At 41.4% G+C, this 20,580-nt stretch overlaps 3 protein-coding genes across 3 annotated transcripts in view; 2 read left to right on the forward strand and 1 right to left on the reverse strand.

Moving 5' to 3' along the window:
• The window catches only part of LOC119744292 (hybrid PKS-NRPS synthetase pynA-like), a 9,272-nt gene extending 634 nt beyond the window's left edge, over window positions 1-8,638 (forward strand). Inside the window, exons 2-3 of the mRNA XM_038220163.1 lie at window positions 110-7,008; window positions 7,942-8,638. Of these exons, the coding sequence (XP_038076091.1) occupies window positions 110-7,008; window positions 7,942-8,280 (7,238 nt within the window). The 3' untranslated portion in view covers window positions 8,281-8,638. The remainder of the gene's footprint in view (window positions 1-109; window positions 7,009-7,941) is intronic.
• A 2,053-nt stretch (window positions 8,639-10,691) lies between these two features.
• LOC119744704 (sperm-associated antigen 7-like) lies at window positions 10,692-17,566 on the reverse strand. The gene is made up of 6 exons (XM_038220776.1): window positions 17,393-17,566; window positions 16,263-16,419; window positions 14,848-14,932; window positions 14,135-14,224; window positions 13,355-13,511; window positions 10,692-12,577 (listed from the first exon to the last, which is right to left on the reverse strand). The coding sequence occupies exons 1-6, from the start codon at window positions 17,472-17,474 to the stop codon at window positions 12,453-12,455; spliced, it is 696 nt and encodes a 231-aa protein (XP_038076704.1). The 5' UTR covers window positions 17,475-17,566; the 3' UTR covers window positions 10,692-12,452.
• A 212-nt stretch (window positions 17,567-17,778) lies between these two features.
• LOC119744706 (DNA-directed RNA polymerase II subunit RPB4-like) lies at window positions 17,779-20,548 on the forward strand. Its single transcript, XM_038220778.1, has 4 exons — window positions 17,779-17,948; window positions 19,160-19,340; window positions 19,707-19,802; window positions 20,022-20,548. The coding sequence occupies exons 1-4, from the start codon at window positions 17,870-17,872 to the stop codon at window positions 20,098-20,100; spliced, it is 435 nt and encodes a 144-aa protein (XP_038076706.1). The 5' UTR covers window positions 17,779-17,869; the 3' UTR covers window positions 20,101-20,548.
• The last annotated feature ends 32 nt before the right edge of the window (window positions 20,549-20,580 follow it).

A 20,580-nucleotide genomic window follows, 5' to 3' on the forward strand; every position in this document is an offset into this window, starting at 1 on the left:
CTTAGCTCATGTTTTTCTGACTTAAAAAAAATAATACTTTTACTTTATTTTAATAGTTGGATTCCAGATTTAAAGTAGCCTAAAGAAATTATTTGAAAACAATTTATAGAAGCCATTCTGCAAAACCGAAAATCTTTTCCTCAAAGAAATTCTCATTTTGTTAACCCACTCACAGGATGTCGGATGCCAGGTGGAGTGGACTCACCACAAGCCTTCTGGGATGTCTTGGTCAACCAGAAAGACATGGTCAGCGAGGTGCCTTCTGACCGCTGGTCACTGGATTCATTCCACGATCCTGACCAAACCAACCACAGCAAGATGGTGACACGCCGTGGTGGCTTCATTCACAACATGGACAAGTTTGACAACACCTTCTTCAAGATTTCACCACGTGAGGCGAGCTCCATGGACCCTCAGCAGCGCCACATCCTCGAGGTCACCTACGAGGCTTTCCAAGATGCTGGTGTCCTCCCAAGTGATCTGAAGGAATCCTGTGGTGTCTACATCGGTGTGGGTATGATGGACTATGCTGTGATGCTCACAGAAACATCCCTGATTGGTCCCTACATGCACACTGGAACTGCCCATTCATCCGTTGCCAACAGGATCTCCTATGTCTTTGACCTTCGTGGACCCTCCTTTGCTGTTGAGACGGCATGTGCCTCATCCATGACTGCGATGCATCTTGCTTGTGATGCCATCTGGAATGGAGAGTGCACCTATGCAGTTTCTGGAGGCTGCAATGCCCTACTCATCCCAGAGACCACTGTGGGGTTTAGCGCTCTTGGGGTCTTGTCTGCAGAGGGGAAATGCTGCCCTTTCTCCGATAAGGGGAATGGCTACGTCCGTAGTGAGGGTTTTGGTGCATTCATTCTTAAACCACTAGAAGCAGCGATGGCCGAGAATGACCACATCTATGCCGTAATCCGCGGCAGCTCCATCGCAGCAAATGGCTCCTGCAAGAGTTTAACAATGCCATCGGGTCCCGCACAGGAAATGGTGATGAGAAGTGCATACAAACGTTTCGGCATACCTACCTCCTTGGTTCAGTATGTGGAAGCTCATGGCACTGGAACACCTGTGGGTGATCCAATCGAAGCAGAGGCTATCGGAAGCATTTTTGGTACCCAGGACAATGACCCTATCAAAATCGGATCAGTGAAGAGCAATTTCGGCCACAACGAATGTGCAGCTGGCATCACTTCCTCCATCAAAGTAGCTCTGATGTTGGACAAAAAAACTCTGGCACCAACCATCAACCACGACAAGCCAAATCCAAACATTGATCTCAAAGGTCTTAACCTTCAGGTTCAGACAACGACAGAATCACTGAAAGGCAAAGAAGGTCCGTACACAATTGGTCTCAACAGCTTTGGATTTTCTGGAGCAGTGGCCCACATGATCTTCCAAGAGGCACCACAGCCTCTGCAGAAGACACAAACAATTCCCAATGCTAACTGGAAGTTTGGAGATGGAGACCAGCTGGGTAGGCCAGTCATCCTTCCTCTCTCTGCCAAGTCAAAAGATGCACTCAACGACCTTGCCCAGAGATGGCTGGAGTTTGAGAGTGACAAGGATGCTCTAAGTGTTGTCTCGTGGCAAGCAACACGAAGAGATCATCACCCTTACCGCCTCGCCGTCATAGCTAACTCAGGAGCCTCCTGCAGACAGAGTCTTGAGGGATTCCTCCAAGGGGGAATATCTGAGACAGTGATATCGGGAACTGCTCCTCAAGGCAAGCCTAAGATCTGCTTCGTCTTCCCTGGACAGGGACAACAGTGGGTTGACATGGGCCGGAAGTTGTACAGAGCTGACAATGTCTTCAAGGAAAGTATTGATCGATGTGACTCCATCTACCGGAAGATATCAGGTTGGTCCTTGCTAGAAAAATGTGGCTTATTCAACGGCAATGCTATTGACTCTAAGAACTCCCCATACTCGTCAGTTGACGATGCACTGAATCAAGTGGAAGTGGTTCAGCCAGCAATCACCTTCATCCAAGTTTCACTCTTTCATCTATGGAAGCACTTAGGAGTGCACCCAGATGTTGTTGTTGGCCACAGTGTTGGTGAAATAGCAGCGGCTTACGCCTGTGGTGGACTTACACTTGAGGAAGCGATATCTGTGATCTACCACCGAAGTCATGAGCAGGCAAAACAGAAGGGCACTGGAACAATGGCTGCTTTGAGAGCTACAAAAGAACAAGCTGAAAGAATCTGTGAAGAGCATGAGCATCTGTACATAGCAGCAGTCAACGCACCTGGGTCCATGACACTTGCAGGGAACATTGATGTCATAGCAGCAGTGGTTGAGAACAATCCCGGAAAGGCCAAACAGTTGCGGGTCACATGTGCCTTCCACACTCCAGAGATGGACCCCATCAAAAAGCCCTTCATGGCAGCCATGAAAGGTGTTGTTACCAGTGAAACTGGCAAGCGTGATGTACCTTACTACTCCACTGTAACAGGTAAAGACTACGAAGGAAGTTTCGACACCGACTACTGGTGGAACAACATCCGAAGTGCTGTACTCTTCCAGCCTGCCATTGAAGCTATTCTGCAGGAGACAAAGGCAGATATCTTCCTGGAGATTGCAGCGTCCAACACTCTTCTGACACCTATCAAGCAGATTGCTCATGCCTTGGACCCCAAGAATCCACCTGTTATAATCAACTCCAGCCTCAGAGAAAAGGACGACCTACTTAACATGCAGCGAGCAGTTGGATCTCTGTACACCAACGGCACCTCACTTGACTGGCGTACGATAACAGACAATGCAGCAGAATGGGCACCAGTTCCAACATATCCCTGGCAACACCAGTCATTCTGGCTGGAAACAGACGAGAGACAAAAGCACCGTCTTGGTTTGGATGATCGTACAATCAAAGGCCAAAGTGGCAAATTCACTCTGGACATGTTCCCCTTTTTGGCCGATCATGTGGTTGGGAACCGCATTGTCTTTCCCGGAGCCGGCTACGTCGAGTTCATGATTCAGATGGGATTTCCAGAGATGGAGAAACCAGCCTTGAAGAACATCAACTTCACTCGTGTTCTTCCATGGCCTGAGGATGCTGACCCCAAAAAGTGCACCCTCAAACTTGCGATGGTGAAGGATGGAACGAAGATGCAGGTTACCTGTGATGGAAATCAACACAGCGATGCCCACATGGAGTCTGTCCCAAGCAAGACTCTGGAAGCCCCGTTCCCTCTGGAGGAAATTCAAAAGAGATGCACTGTTGAGGTCAGCAGTGAACTCTTCTACTCCAGGTTGGCAGCGGTGGGTCTCAAATATGGACCAGCATTCCAGACGGTTGAGAAGATGTTTCTTGGAGATGGTGAAGCTTTAGCCATCTTGAATCTGGTCACCGATAACAAACAGAGGATCCAGATTACTCACTTTGATGCCACCTTTCAACTTGTCCTCTCCGCTGTGGGTCCATTCAATGCGATGTACCTCCCAATACGCATTGACTCCATGCAGATGACAACTGAAGCCATCCCATCAGGTAAAAAGATTCTCGCGTACACCAAAATCCACGAATATGACAGCACTTACATAGGAGCTGACATAAAGATGCTCACCCTTGATGGACAAGTTTTGGTTGATGTTAAAGGTTTCTTGGCACAGAACTTCAGTGGCAACCAATCAGACGTTCCTATCGAGTCATGTGTTTACTCGACACTATGGCAGCCAGCCTCAGCATGCACTCTGCCAACTTCAGTTCTTTCTGAGGTCTTTCAAAAAGAAAATCTGCAGGAGATGTGGGGTGATGATTTAGATGTTATCATGCGGGCTGAGAAGGTCCTTGATGATCTTGAAGGAGTTTGTGTGTCCTACATTAAACACGCCCTCGATGAAGTTCCTTCTGAGGAGATGAATGCAAAAATAGTCAGTTACATCAGACGAATCAAGTCCTTACAAATCAACACCAAGACCAAGCCTATTCCATACAGCCACATTCCAGCGGTCATCAGAAACATCCTCAACACGGCACCCGAGTTGGACGCTGAGGTTAATCTGTTGAAGCATTTCGGAGACATACTGCCTGAATCACTAAAGGATCCACAAGTTGGACTATCAGTCTTGTACCCTGAAGAAGGAATAGACAACTACTATCACAACTCACTCAGCACAAGGCTGTACTACAAGGCCACATCCCAAGCTGTTGTCAAATCCATCTCCGAGGCTGTCAAACAAAAAACGGTTGTTAGAGTTCTGGAGTTGGGAGGTCAAATAGGAAGTCTGACACAGATGGTTTTGGAGCCCCTCAAGGATATGGGTCTCACAGAGCAGATAGAGTACGTTTTCACTGACGGAAATAAAAAGCTCATTCAGCAAGCTCAGGACAACCTCAGTGATTACTCCTTCATTGAGTATAAACAGCTGGACATCAAGAAGAATGCTAAAGAGCAAGACCTTGTTGCCAACAGCTTTGACATTGTCATCTGCGTCAATGCTTTGCATGCTACCAACAACATCCAGCAGAGTGCCAGAAACGTCAGAAACCTTGTAAGTCCAGATGGCCTGATGTTCATCATCGAGAACACAAAGATGCACTTCTTGGCCGACTTCTTCTCTTTGGCTGCTGAGGAAGAGCACCACCTGCTCTCAAGAAAAGATTGGGTTGATACCATGATCAGTGTTGGCCTTCAGGATATCGTATCTGCTTCTTCACCACAGGAGTTCTTCCACAGCGTGTTTGCGGGTCGTAAGCCCCCAGTGTCTCCTCAGATGAAAAAAGTTGACAACAAACTCATCATCATTCAAAATGAAAGTGACCAATTCACTGTAAAGTTCCTCAAAAGCTACAAGGGAAAATCTGAGATGTGCAAGTTCTCCACCGCCGAGCCTTTCGACTGCATCATCAGTGAGCAAATAGAATCCCCAGCAGAAGTGATGTATGTCTACAGCGATGAGGACTCAAACCTCTATACTCTCCTGAGACTCTTCCAGGCAGTGGAGACATACCCTGAAGCTGTCAAGCGTGTCTGGGTGTTGACAACGGGTGGTAACAGCGACTCCCCATGTCCAAGTGGCTCCTTAGCAGTTGGTCTGGCAAGGGCTGTTAGCAATCAGATTCCAACTGTTCAAATAGTCACTGTTGACTTTGATCCCTGCTCCAAAGTTGAGGAGAATGTTCAAGAGTTGCTGAAGCTGATGAACGATGATGCAACTGGTGAGCAAGAGATTATAATCAGAAATGGAGAAAGAAGAGTGCCTCGTCTTATCCGCCAAGATCTACAAGAAGTCAGCAAGGTTCAGTCCAAGAATTGGCGTGTGGAACAAGATCTCAAAGGTCCAAGGGGCAAAGGTGCCTCAATTGATGATCTTGCCTTCCATGATGTTCCTGATCTAGAAATTCCTCCAGGCCACGTCAAGATCGCTGTACAGGCAGCTCCACTGAACTTCAAAGATGTGATGATGGCACTGGGTCTCCTTGAGGGATTGGAGAGCGATGTGCATCCATCCTTTGGTCTCGAGTGTGCGGGCGTTGTTGTTGAGGTCGGGAGTGGTGTGAGTGATCTTGATGTCAATGATAAGGTGATGGCTTTTGGAAAGAACTGTTTTGCATCTCATGCTGTCTGTGATTCCCGGTTGACTGTTCCAAAGCCAGAAAATCTCAGCTGGTTGGATAGTTCCAGTGTTGGAGTAATTTTTGTGACAGCTTATCTCAGTCTGGTTGATCGGGCCAACTTGAAGAAAGGAGAGACAGTCTTGATTCATTCAGCCTGTGGTGGTGTTGGTCTGGCAGCAATTCAAATCGCTCGTATGAGAGGAGCTAAGATTATCTGCACAGCTGGTACAGAAGAAAAACGTTCCTATCTTCGTCAGGAACTTGGCATGGACTTGGTCAGCGACTCTCGCTCAACAAGATTCTATGACGATGTCATGGAGTGGACAGATGGCAAGGGAGTGGATGTTGTCCTGAATTCTCTGTCCGGGAAACTGTTGCAGACAGGTCTATCACTGTTGAGTCCTGGAGGCAGATTTTGTGAGATAGGTAAGCGGGACATCCTTCAGGGCTCTAGTCTCCCGATGAGTTTCTTCTTGGAGAACAAGGTGTTCCACTCCTGTCAGCTTGACATCTTGATGAAACAGCGTCCAGAAGAGGTACAAACTGTCATGAAAAAAGTTGTCTCATTGTTTGAAGATAGCACACTGCAACCTATCCCAACAAGTGTGTACTCGATAGAAAACCTCAAGGACACATTCCGGGTCATGTCAAAAGGATCTCACATTGGCAAAATTGTCTTTGAGGTGCCTGAAAATTTCCAGCCAAAGGAGGTACATCCTTCACTTTGCCAGTTTAAGCCAAATGCCACCTACATCGTCACTGGAGGGTACGGAGGAATTGGACAAGCTCTTTCAAGATGGCTGTGTCTGAATGGGGCAAAGCATATTGCCCTTGTGTCTCGCAGGGGGGCAACAACAGCAGCAGCAAAACGAACTCTGAATTTCCTGAAGAAAAACAACGTTCACACGTACGAGTTTTATCTGGACATTTCAAACAAAACCAGTGTTGAGGAACTTCTGATGACACTACAACAAAACAAGATGGCTCCACCCATTAAAGGAATCTTTCATCTTGCTGGAGTGATTGATGAAGAAAACCTCCATGACATCACTCCAAGTCAGATAGATCGCATCCTTGGAGCAAAGGCTCTCGGCGCTCAACATCTTAATGAGCTGACCCAAAACAACAACCTGGACATCTTCTTCATGCTGTCTTCAATCTCCACCACCTGGGGTCACCAAGCACAGCCGTGCTACTGTGCTGCTAACGCCTACCTCGATGCTTTGGCCGAGAAGCGACACAGCGAGGGACTGCCAGCTCTATCTGTCCAGCTTGCACCTGTCAGAGGCGCTGGGTACCTGGAAGACAAAGGGCAAACAGTGAAAGTCCTGGCCATGAAGGGATGCTACCAACTACACGTGGATGAGTTCCTGCAGGTGGTTGGACAGCTGCTGCCTCGGCGAGATCTCCCAGTTGTGACATTTGCCAATCAGGTACTTTAAAATGTTGAGACACAAAAGTCTTACTTTTCTTAAACAAAACGGCTGCATTAACAAACACTACAGTAATTTAAGAGTCAGTTCGCCTCAGCAGAGAGAAGGTGTGGATGAATCGTCTTCGAACTATTCAACCACATGGTCTAAACATCCAACTTGGAAATGATTAATCCTTTTCTTCCTCCATTGTCCTCTGTTACAGATAATCCATCTGGTCTTCCTTGTTTGTGTTTACACATCTCCCGCCATCTTTCATCCCTTTCCACCTCAATACTGTCCCCCCCCCCCCCCCCCCCCGCATCATCCCTTCACTCTCACACTCTTTTGTCCGTTCCCACTCCCTGTGACCTTTGATCCTTCCCCTCTCTGGTCCCTCCCCTGTTTACACCAGACCCCTTGTGGTTTGCCATCTCCCTTTGTTTCTTTGTTCTCTCATCCACCCTCCCCTGCATCTTTCCACACCTTTCCCTCCTAATCCTCCTTTTGTGTTTCTTCTTTCAGCCCTGCATGTTTGTGTGCACCCCCATGTTAATGTATGTATCTCTGTCATTTCTGTTTTAGCCTCTGAAGAAGAACTTGCTAAGTTCGCAACGTCAGGCCACATTAATTTTAGACTACAGTAATTTGTAAGATGACAAACTGACACTGCACTCAAATACAACATTGAAGTCATAAATTGATGTGCATACAATGTTGTCTGTAAATCACTTGTCTCCTGGCTACATTTGGTACTGAGATTCTTTTTTTTTTGCACCAATTACTTCTCAAAAACTATTTTTATCATCTGTAACCCTAGAAATGTCCACATGACCTGCTGTTAACACAACAGCAACGACAAAATCATTCTTAAGATACTAAAGACCCTTATATATCAATGACAACTGATAAGTCTGACTTAATTTTGCACGATTTCGTTCATTTTCTTTCCAGGACTGGGGAATAACACAGACTACCTGCCACAGGTCCCTGCTGAAATTCCACCACCTGGCAACGAGGAGCAAAGCCACGGCAACCAAGGGCGAAACTCCGCACATGGAACTGGCAGACATGGAGACCAGCATCAAATCCAAGATGGGGGAACTCCTGTGCATGTCAGAAGAAGCCATCGACATCAGCCAACCGATGGTGAACTACGGGGTGGACTCCCTGGTTGCCTTGGAGATTGCCAACTGGGCCACCAATCAGCTCGGAGTAGAGATCTCCCAGTTGGACATTCTGGGCGGCATGGCGACAGTAGAACTGATCGAGAAGGCCATGGAAGCAAACTGAGTAGTCTATCGCATAAATCTTTCATCCAATTCTGATTGCAGCATATACCTAAGCTCATGAAAGTTGTACATTTCATTACGAATGCATCATTCCAATTTCTAAAATGAATGAATTTAATTAAGAAATTAAAACTCAAATGGAGAAAAAATGACAAGTTAGATCTTTCTGGTGTAAAACAATAATAGAATTATGCATTCTTTGGAGCAGTTTTCATGTTGTAGAAGGTGGCACATTTTACATTGTTATTGATGTACATGTAAACGATTAATGAAAATCAATATTTTGAGGTAATTGGGATGTGCAACATGTTTAATTTTCTCAATACATGTACTTGGAATTTGATCAACTGGGGAAAAAAGGAAAACCAATTGAATGTAGATAATGTGTTAACATTATAACACAAAAGAAATATTTATTCTTAAAATCAAGTTGTGTTTAGCCCTCTTAACCCTAACCCACCTCGATCCTCCAAATCTTCATTGCAGTTTTGGAGGATTTTGAAGGATTGAGGATGACCGGTGTTTGAAAAACATGAGGATTTGGAGGACTGAGGATGAATTGTGTTGAAGCACATGAGGATTTTTGAGGGTTGAGGATGGTGTTGAAGCACATGAGGATTGAGGATGAATGGTGTTTGAGAAACATGAGGATTTTGCAGGATTAAGGATAAATGCATTTTTGTCTGACGATTTTGAAGGATTGAGGCGCTGGGTATCCTTCATTTGAACATAAGTGCAAAATTTTGGAGAATTTTGGAGGATTGAGGATGGTTCCTATTAAAACGGGACTAGGGGGTTAGTTAAAGAACCAACAAGTTTGATCCTCAGATCCCACATAGTTTAAACTTTGTACTGACTAAGATATCCTAGTTGTTGGTAGTGGTAACAAATAGACAGGGTGGCAAAAAGCTTGGGTACATTATACTCCAAACTTGTATGACTGTTACACACATCAAACCTTGGACACGAAGCTCCCTATAGATGACAGTAAAGTACTATTCTAGGTGTGTGAATTAGATGTTTGTTTACACTTTTGGATTAATTCTATATTGGAACTGCTTTTTAATTGAGTGCTACAGGAATTTGCATATTAGAACTTTTGTGGTTATACCTGCCTATTCAGTTCAGGAAATTGAAATTTGCCACTGAAAAGAAAAAAAAATCATAATTCAAAAGTTCCTGAGCAGAAAGTTCCTGTGTAAGTCTATAAAGTACATGTAGTACTTTAAGGTACGCACACTGAATTTGAAAATTAGCCTCAAAGTTGGTTGATGATTTCCTTGACAACCAGGGATTTCAAGTGAAACCATTTGGAGAATAGATTTGTTTTAAACATGCAGTTGATGATGATGACTGATATTTTTCAATGAGTTTGAAAACTGCAATTGTGTGTTCGCGGTTTACTTTAACTTGGACATGTTTATAGATATAGAAGTGTTTTTAAACACTTTGTTGTGTTGGTACTAACTTTGTGGCACACTGATGGTAATGAAGGGCATAAAATGTCCAGAATATAATCAGTTTTGGTGACAGAAGTTATTTAAGCTTAAAGATTGTCAATGTAGATTTAAATGCAGTCATCTCAAAGTGTGGTAAATAAGTAATTTCATGGAGTTCAAAGTTGCAAAAGAGATACATGTAGAGTGCTCATAATTTTTTATTTTAAAAAGTTACTGTTATTACTTAGCCTGGAGCTATCGAACAGAACTAAATGTATTCCGATGTCATAAATCCTCAAGTTGTGTGTACACATACTAGAAAATTGGAACAAAAATAATTGAAACAGTAACACTTGTTTATAAACAAGCACTTGTAGTGAAAAAAAGATATGTTTAATTGTAAGTGGTACATGTTCCTTAAAAGAATTGGAAAGAACTTATTATCCCTAACCACCTCGATGCACATGTTATGAAGGACCAACCCTTCTTTTTTTTTTGTTCCCAATTTCAAAATCTCAATTTCAATGTGCAGTAACCCTGTAAAAACAGTCCTGTGTGGGGCAAACCAGAAACTGAATTTGGACAGATTTTGACAAATGCTTTTCAATCCAGTGTGATTGACAAAACAAAATGGACACCAGACATCGCAAATCTAGATTCAATTTTATATTTTTTTTATAAGAGCTTTCTATAGAATCTTTAGTTTTTCAACAGTTTTGACATTTATGTAGTTCATATTTGTATGTCGTCTAAGCTTATATTCAGCTATGTGTTTCAAAATATGGATATGAAGGACAACTAACTGTTTTGTCTGGAGCCATTTTACAAATTAATGATTAATTCCTGGACAGAAACTCTATTATTGAAACGGTGATGCGTTCTGCAAATTTCCAAAAGCAGCTGGCAGTTGAATTATTTTTTTTTCTTGACCTTTAAAAGTATCTGAATATACATTGTAATGTCAACACAGCAATTTCTACAACACAAAATACACCTCGCCTTTAATTTCTTTTCTAAAAGGCGCCTTATTTTTAATTGTAATCTCTATACTGGATAATAATGAGGAACGCTGAACACATTTTGTTAATATTTCAAGGGTTTTTTAATAATATATTGTCCGCTATTCCAATTATCTGAAGTGATATGTAAATTTATGCAAATTGTACAAGGGTGTCCAGAGGATTTTGATGTTCTGACTGAAGTTGATTGACAAAATAAAAACTTACGCTTCAGCTGAATATGTGGCGTATCATTTTCACAAATTACTAAGTTTGTAAACCCCAAATTAAAAAAATATATAAAAATCCAAATCACCTTGCCAATAAAAGTATAAAAAGAAAATCTTCAGCAAATAAGTTAATAATTCAATTCTCATGATTGTGTGATTTAAATTAAAATGTTTTATTGGAAATCTGATTTAAAGAAATGACCACAACATTATAATCATTAGGAATCTATGAAAGTGCTTTGTCAATTCGAGTCATCCAAATTATTAAATTGTTAAATGAGTATTTAGCTAGAAATCGTTACTGTAGAAATCACTTTTCACTTTTACACGAGAGTACTACATTTGATCATGCACTTGAAAACCAATTCAAAGCCTCAAGTCTTACCATTTTGGCAGTTGTAAAAAAAAAAGCAAAATTGATTTTAAGGATTAATCCTACGTATACTTGATTTCCCATTTGAAGACTTGCGGGATTCGCAACAATTTGCATTGCCAACATTTGTGGGTTTTAAGTTGTGGGCAGCCCTGTTAGTCAGGCAGAAACACGTGGAAAAGTACGGTAGCACTTAAAATGACTAACAAGAATATATGTTTGCATAAGCTTTCATAGCTACAACTACTTCATCAGATGCTATGAAGAGGGGCATCATCATGCAAGCTTTATGTAGTCTAAACAAAAGCTAGTGGTGTAGTGTGACAAAAAGCCACGATCCCTGTTAAGCCCGCTTTCAGTACACTCCAATGTATGATGTTAATTTCCAAACATTTTATGTGGGTTCGTTATTAGACGGGGTTTCTCCGATAATAAATTCTGGGGAAAAGATTTTGTGACTAGCTGTGACCGATGTTTCAGTTGAGATCTAGGTCAAAGTTGCCATTTTGCCATTCTCTTTGTAGACAATTGAGGGCGCTCTGCAAGTAAGCCAAGACCTTACAGGAGGTTAGCTTAAAGCAAATTGGGGCGAGGACCATTAGTTGTCTAGTGGTTTATTTGCGACATGACTTACGCCTGCGCACTAATAGCAACGTCCAAACGTCTCCAGTCAAAATATCATCACAAAACTTCTTGGTCCTGACTTTCTGCTCTGCTTTACAATGCTGGCGGCTAATGATAACCAGCAGGATGGCTGGGCTACTAGAGCAGGTCAGCCATTCCGTGTTCAAGTGAAGTTGGTCGAACTACAGTCGTTGCTTGAACTTGCTCTTAGAAGCATATCATTTATTGGCCCACAAATGGTTTTAAAAATGTACTATAATGAACCAAACTTGATAAAGGAGCTGTATTCAAAATCAACCAATTTGTCCAACACTGATAGGCTGTTTAGTGAATAAAGGAGCAATTCCGACTACATGTACTTCAGCAGTTTTAGCCCCAATCAGACTTGTCTGATCTGACAACCAGCTCAGCAACATTTGTAAGCAACTTAACAATTTCAACAGAAATTGGATATGACACACCTGCAGTTAAGTTGATAGCAGGTGGATGGAGTGGATGCGTTCAGCGGGTCATCTGTCTTGGCTAGTGGATGCTGGATCTGTGGATGGCTGTCCAGTCTTCTGCTTCTTCTTCTGTCGGATGGCATCTAGGGTCTCCTCAACCGATCGCTTGTCCATTTTGTTCTCGCTAGGAACTGTCAAACATGAATAGATGAATTGGAAATAACTTTCCGCAAGAGTAGACATTCATGTAAAATTTTTCAAAAAGTGGGGGAATAAGCGCAATGGAGGTTCATGGTACATGTATATATGTTTGTTTTTGCCTAAAGGCATCCCTTAAAGGTATAGTCCATCATTTGCAGCCATCCGAAAAGTAACTGGCGTAATTATTGTTGAAAAACAAACTTGGTTGAAAAATAGTAAGGGGACTAAACTCCCTGTGAAATTATTCTTTCTGGGAAGCTGTCATTTTGAAGTAATCAACGAAAGAAGGCATTTCCAACGGTGATTCTTAAGAAGCACCGTAGGAAAATTTAAATTAGTAGTTCGTTTTGTTATTCAGCGCAGCGCGCACAAGTATTGGAACGCCGCACACGCGCGCGCGGTTGTTATAATTCGTCGGATCAGTGCGCGACGTCGCGTACATGTATAGCTGCAATTCAAAACAATTCAAAACATGATTCAGTAACTTTGGATTTGAAATTGAGATCTTAGAATGCTGTTTTTCTCGGAATGTACAGCTGAAGCTTAGCTGAAACTTCATCAGGTTAGTTGCTCAGTATCCTTCATTAGATTTTGAACTCTTTTGTTGCTTCAAACGAACAAAATGCACAAATTACAAATGATGGACTATAGCTTTAACATCCGTATCTTTTAGTCTACATAAATCTTTAAATATCCTGAAGTAAGGACGAAATCCTGAGAAATTTTATCCCTGCATTTGAAGGGGAACTCCCAAGACAGATCCTTACCGTTTCCAAACTGCTTATTAGGTGTAAGGTTCTTGGCCCCTTCCTTAGCACTCTCCTCGCCGATGATATCCTTGTATTTGTCCCTGTAGTTGGAGGCAGGAGTGAAGTCTTGGGGATTGCTGGCCTGGTGACGCCTTTCATCTTCTTCTGCTAATAACTGAAACATTTCAGGGAGATAATGTGCAAGTTTTGTTTATAAGAAAAGAAACGAATTGACATGAGTTGACATGAGTACACCTGAAATTTTGAAAGTTGTAAAAAGAGAAGGCCTGACGTTACAAACTGAGGATCTTAAACTTTTCCGGTCTTTATGTTTGTGGCCCACCTGATATTAACCAGTTCACGACGGATGACTTGTATACACACTAAGGTTTGCAGTATTCGGAACGGATGACGGATAAACACACAACGAGCGAGGCTGGAAATATCTGTCGGCAACCAGTTTGCAGTGAGCGAGGCCAGAAATATCAGGGTGTGCTACCCGCAGATGACTGCCCGAACCCGTCTGGCATCGAGGTTCTTGAAAAACAATCCCACGCCTGGGTCTGGTCAATGTTAAAATAATCCCGACGCGAAGTGGTTAAGGTTCTGGCCGTTTTCTTTTTGCTTATTAATGACGATCCCTTCTCGCTGCTCATAGTCTCATACAAGGCACTTACAGACAACTACTGCAGAGCCAAACTTATAGCAAATGCAGAGCAAGGTCACTGCCATTAAGCATGTAGTCTTTTACCAAATAAAAAAACCAGAACCTGCAAGAATACTCTCTTTGTTTATCACCTTTTGTCGGGCAAGTTCTTTTGCTTTTTCTGCATCCCACGTCTCTCCTCGCCGATATGCATCGAGTTCATCATCTGTTGGTGCATATTCCTGATATTATAAGAAAACAAATAATTAAAGTCTCATAAACCAATAAGTGAACCTGACAAAAACACACACAGGACACAAACTGACCATCCGACTGCCCCACTTTTATCCTCCGCGGTCAAACACTATAAACATCCATCTCATCATCCAACCCGAAAAATAAATAGAAAGAAAAAATCCATGCACATCTCTTTCAAACTTCTTCAAAGCTATAAAACTAAAGAAAAAAAGAATGTAGTATCCAGACGCCACTCCAGCGGTTATGAACAAAGTCTATGGAGAGTCAAGACAATTTTCTAAGTATTTCCTAACAAAATTGGAGATGTTTCTCATCCCCAGATTCATGTCTTATCAACGTTTTTGCAATGACTGACCTTTATAGACCGCTTGTAGACGCGTTCGATAAGCGACTCGCGAAGGCGCGCGACGCCATGTTGTGGGACAAGCGCATATCTATCCATGCACATTTTGTCCCACAACATGGCGTCGCGCACCTTCGCGCGTCAATTATCGAACGCGTCTGCAAGCGGTCTATTGGGACGATATATGAAGAAAAAAGTGGCGTCAGGTTGCAACATGCTTTCCCTAAAGAAATATTTTGTTTTGCTCTGGGATAAACTTCTCACCTTTTTGAATAGAATAATGAACCTATTGTCATCTGTTTCACCAAATGAAAATGACGTCAGACCTGCCACCTCAGCAACATCATGACTGCAGGAAAAAAACAAAATACATGCACCAATTATGACAACTGCTGATCAGCCCTGGTGATCAAAACAAATAATGCATGAAAATGATGTGTGGATCAAATCCTGTTCATATAAAATATCATTGTTAACTTTCCTGTAGCCCATAAAAAAAGCAGAACGAAAAAGTCCAAAATTTCAGGGGAAAATTGTTTTGTAGGGTAGAAAACCTTGTCCATGGGTGTGGTTAAACCTTTCAAATCAAGAATAACCTACAATGTACGCTAAGAATTTTAAATTGCATTTATAGAGAAGGGCTACACATATGTTACCATAATATATCCTCTTCAAATGCACCTGTACAAGTTAAATGGACATTATGGCCTGAATTGCGCCCTATTGTGTTACAAAACTCATTTTAAATGAAACAATTTTAAATGGAAAGAGCATTTAAAAGTAGAATATAAACGTCCACACAACCATCCTTAAATTGTACGTTTTTGTAGTGGTGCTGTGTGTAATTTATGTGACACACACAACATGTATCGTACATTGAATGAAAAAGACAGGAAAAACATGCGTATTCCATCGCGTCCGATGAAGACAACCGGTTTTGTTTCGTCTTTTCTCGGGAATGGTAAGACATTAGGTTTGTTTCCTTTCAAGCAGACCTTTGAAATAGTACAAATTATAAGTAAACAATCCAAAAGATAACATTTTTTGGGATTTTATGCCGTAATGCCCATTTAAACTCAAGGCGTATTAAAGGGAATGCACATCATTGGCTTTTGCTGTAATTTTCAGAAATGAATTATTTGAGGGGTTAGTATAATAGATCAAATATTGTTTAAGTGACGTGTTTGAAGTTTTGTGTTCGAAAATGCTTGAAAAACCAAGAAAAACAAAAATTGTTTAAGTAGTCTGGTTCCCTGACTCCACTAAAGATAAAATGGATCAATTTATAGATGTCGGAAAATTGTAAGGTAAGGGAACCAGTCTAGCTGGCCTGCACCCGTTCATGAACATGTAACCAATAGCAAACAAAATTTGGACTGAAAAAAATTGTAAATTTGGAGCAGTAGTTGAAAAATAGTTAGGTTTTTCCAACGGTGGTCAGCCGATCACCGTTGGAAATGTATACAAAAATACCATTTTCTTGAAAATGACTTGACACCAGGTGCCGTAATTTTACAGGATGCTTTAGACTGTCATTTACCAACATCCTAGTAAGGTATTTCGTAAAAACTTGTTAGTTTTATTTTTTGATGTTTGCAAATGTTGTATATTCCCTTTAAATAGGCTGGCATTCTTTTGTCAACACTTTCACCATGTTCACCTGTCCTGGACGTACTTACACAATAGACCTTAATATTCTTTCCATGGGTTCATATCTGAGTCTGGTCCTGCTGCCGTCATTGATGAACTTGTTAATCTCCTTCTCAATCTTTTCTCGGAACTCGTTTTTCTTCTTTTTGTCTTCTGTTTGAAGCTTCTCCAATCGTTTCTTTCTCTCTGCAAAAACATATAAGAAGTGAAAATGAAAATGAATGAGTTTTCAACATGTTTACAAACTTTATTTCATATTTAGAAATATGCAAACTAATGGCAATAAAAGCTGACATGAATAACAATGTTATTAACAATGTTGATAACAATGTTATTTAATAACATCCAATTCAAATCCCAATTCCACCAAATTACCCATCACACTTCAATTAAACACTGCCCACTAGTGGCAGCCTTGATGTCATATTAGAAGGATTTCTTTTATTTATGTACGTATGTGTTCGTACGTACGTACAAGCTAGGTATATACTACAATGAATTTGCTACTCCAGCCGAGCACACCGATTGGCTCAATGGGTAAAACGATGGATTCAAAGACCACAGGTTTGACTTGTTTAATTACCTGTCTTGTTTGACTTTTCCTTTTCCTTTTTCCAAAATATGATTTTTGTTTCCCCCCGGATAAAGTATTACTTTTTCTATCACAGAATTAATCATTTTTTATCATCACAGAATATTACTAATAGTAATGCTAATAGTACTAGGACCTACTGAAATGTCAGACTAGGCCTATATTTCCTGTTTTAAAAAAATCCTCCGGACATGCCGGAGCCACAAATTAGAAAAAAAGTAATATTATTACTTTTTTTCTAATTTGTGGCTCCGGCATGTCCGGAGGATTTTTTTAAAACAGGAAATATAGGCCTAGTCGGACATTTCAGTAGGTCCTAGTACTATTAGCCTACTTTTTTTTTTTCTAATTCATGGCCCCATGTGTCGAATTTTTTTTTAAAGGGGAATTGTAGGTCCCCAGGTCATGTGGGTCTGATTCCCAATCCCATCCCCCGAATACAAAATCACAGCGAGCCATTTACAATAATGTCCATGTTTTTTCTTTGTACTGTAAACAGCGCCCTCTACAGTCTTATTGTTGCCTGTGGCAGGCCAAAACATCAACGGAACTTAAATGCACACTAACCTTGTGCCTGTTTTTTCTCTTTGTCCCCAACAGATGGGGGTTTCTCCATAGATCCCAAAATACTGCCGAGTAAATCTGCCATTTTCTAGTTTTTCGTGTTTAAAAAATATGAGCGCCAGACGAACAAAATCAAGGCCGCACAAACTACAATTACATTACTTAGTTTTTATTTATTTTAAAATAACCATACCCTTCATATATTTGCAAAATAATTGCATAATATATTTATTTATGTCCAATGTAATATTTTTTTGCAGATAAAATGTCTTTAATTGTAGGCAGATTTTTTTTTTTAATTATGAAAAATATAAGTGTGTGTTTCAGCCTGAAATTATTCTCGATGTGTAGTCTGGTACCCTTCATTACATATACGTAATTTAATGGATGTGAAAAGGTGTTCAGACGACCTACACCGGTTGCACGAAAGTTCATTTTGACTTTCGCGTTGTCGAATTTGTAATTTCAAAATCGGGAATTATGGCAACGTCTGGAGCTTCAGCCTTACCAAACCAAGACGAAGTCGAAGAAGATGCATCGGAATTGAAGTTTTCCAAAGGTATGGTGAAACGTCCACTCATTTGAACAGAAAATAGACATATTTTGTTTTAGTGGAAACTGAGTGACACCGACGATGTGCTCTAGTCTAGCTGATAGCTGTGCATTTACGACAGCATTATGTACAATACATGTACATGTACAGACGTATGGGCGATCTTGAAGTGTAGGGCCCCTGTTTTGTTTTGATCAAATTAGTGTCAAAAATGTGTTATATTGCTCAAAAACTACCTTTTCAATCAAAAGCAGACTTTTCTCAATTCTAATGACACCCGTTTTGCAATTTCGAACAGATTCTTGACTTGGCCTTGGCTTGGGCATGTTGGGGTAGAAATAATGATTTTCCTGCTCAGTTTATGCCTTTCGATTCAGCGCGCTTTCGATTCACGGTACATCGCGCGGTGATCGCCATCTTTATTTTTGGGTCGGGTGTTGTCGCCGCGCTGTCATCGTCATTTTACCCCCATTTTTCCTCAAAAAATCAAAACCCTGCCCTCTATCCATGACATGTATGACATACCTGTTTATTGACAATGTCACCAACTAGTTTGGTAGGTCCAATAATTTTAAAGTGGATTGGTCTTAAAATTGGTCTTAACATTTCTAAGTCAAGTGTTTTCTAAGAAAATACTTAAATATTTTCCCTGCTAAATTTGACTTTTTAGGACATGTTAGGCGGGCGGGCTAAATACCCCCTGTTCATTTACCGTGGGACGGTATTGTTATTGAGGAAATGTGGGACCCTTCAAGCCAAAGCGGGAGACGGTCCACGCATGAACGCACACGGTACAGCCGTGCATGGTGACGGTTTGCAGTGGGGCTTGTATGTTTAGGGCAGACAAAAGATCAGAGGATTAGCAATGTACCAGGTCTTTGCGGTCGGTGAGTAGAAGCCGCCAATGATGGGTATGAAACCGCAGGATTCATTGTTATAAAAATGGTTATTTGTAGCGGGAGCCGGGAGTGCCAACCGTGGGACGGTTTGTAGAAACAGGTCACCCGCTTTCTTTTCAAGCGGGAGCCGATAAAAGAGGGGCTTAATTGAAAGCGGCTCCCGGTAAGTGAACAGGGGGTATTTAGCCTGTCCGCCTTATCAATTTCTGGTGGCTGATAGGTCACTGAAAAGAAAAATAGTGATGGCCAGATATGGGAATCTTTCCGTGCACATATAATTTGTAAGTTTGCATTTTTCATTATTTTCTCCAACTCTAGAATTTGAGCAAGCAGAAACGTTATTGAACTCTGAGGTGCGTATGCTCCTTGAGCATCGGAAGCAGCAGAATGAGAGCCAAGAAGAGGAACAAGAGCTCAGCGAAGTCTTCATGAAGACTCTGAATTACACTGAACGCTTCTCAAGATTCAAGAATAGGGAAACGATAGCTGATGTCAGAGGGTGAGAGATTTTTATATTCTAATTCATCTTATGCGCTTCAGAGCTTTAAACTGTCTGCAAAAGAATGGTTAGCAGGCAGAAAAGGTGGCATTACTTTAACACTAACAGTCATGAATCTTGCAATTTTAATATGATTTGTTCAAACCCTAGAGGTTAACTTAAGGTTTGTCCCTTATACATCAGATCTTAATGTAATAATTCAATCATTCCACAGCAAAGTTAAAATGTTGATATGAAAATATAGACCTGTGGTGTGTTGTAGTACATATTTAGTCATTGTACAAATGTACATTTCATCGTATTGAATGTAGCATTGGTCACTCGGTGTTCAGTGACAAAATGAGTATGTTTTGTTTGAATTTCCAGGCTCTTGCAGCAGCAGAAATTGCACAAGTTTGAGCTGGCCTCCTTAGCCAACCTCTGTCCGGAGAATGCAGAAGAATCCAAGGCACTAGTCCCCAGGTATGTCTTCTTCTTGTTTTGTGTTATCTGTGTTTTAGTCACATTCATCATACTTGTGACAGGACTTGTGACGGGACTTGTGATGGGCTTAACTATCACACTGGCAAATGTTTCAAATGCATGGCTTTATTTTGCCAGCCACTAAGCAGGGAATTCAGCTTGCAGTGATTATAATGAATTAACCTACCTTGCACTCATTGTTTCCTTTTCATTTTTCAGCCTGGAAGGAAGATTTGAAGATGACGAACTGCAGGAGGTTTTGGACAACATTCAGACCAAGAGGAGCTTCCAGTATTGACTCCACTCTGCCACCTTCAGTGAACTTGAGCGTTGATAACCGGGGAATAAATCCAGAGGGACACCTTTACTTGAACCCTCAGGGAAATGCCCCCACCAGTGTTCCCCTAATTTTCCACAATTTGCTGTAAATGTAAATATGGAGGATACTTCAACATGAGCACTGATGAACGATGCATTTTCACAAACATGTGCTCTGGTTCACAAGACAAATTCACCATTGTAAATATCAGTTAAAAGTGTAAATAGTGTAGCAAGAGGTATGTGTAGGTTGTGTCTGACATGCAACTTTTCCTCGGATAAGCTGTTTTTTGTATTTTTCACTTAACTTTACTTATGCCATTGAAATTTGAAAAACACTGTATAAGGTCTTGTAAAGCTAGTTATTCCCTTTTTGGTTGCTTCCCAGAAGATCGCAATTAGGGTCCAGCCACAAGTGTTGAATATGTCAAAATAAATTATGACAGGTAAACTTCAGTGT

Source organism: Patiria miniata, unplaced genomic scaffold, assembly GCF_015706575.1.
Source record: "Patiria miniata isolate m_02_andy unplaced genomic scaffold, ASM1570657v1 HiC_scaffold_7, whole genome shotgun sequence".
NCBI lineage: Eukaryota > Metazoa > Echinodermata > Asteroidea > Valvatida > Asterinidae > Patiria > Patiria miniata.

Excerpts from the sequence above, each read along its gene's own strand:
- LOC119744704 (XM_038220776.1), bottom strand. The coding sequence starts at position 17,474 with ATGGCAGATTTACTCGGCAGTATTTTGGGATCTATGGAGAAACCCCCA. Across the intron at positions 14,225-14,847 it reads TCATTATTCTATTCAAAAAG|GAATATGCACCAACAGATGA; the intron begins GTGAGAAGTTTA and ends TTATAATATCAG. Across the intron at positions 12,578-13,354 it reads TAATAAGCAGTTTGGAAACG|TTCCTAGCGAGAACAAAATG; the intron begins GTAAGGATCTGT and ends CATGTTTGACAG.
- LOC119744706 (XM_038220778.1), top strand. The coding sequence starts at position 17,870 with ATGGCAACGTCTGGAGCTTCAGCCTTACCAAACCAAGACGAAGTCGAA. Across the intron at positions 17,949-19,159 it reads GGAATTGAAGTTTTCCAAAG|AATTTGAGCAAGCAGAAACG; the intron begins GTATGGTGAAAC and ends CTCCAACTCTAG. Across the intron at positions 19,803-20,021 it reads TCCAAGGCACTAGTCCCCAG|CCTGGAAGGAAGATTTGAAG; the intron begins GTATGTCTTCTT and ends TTCATTTTTCAG.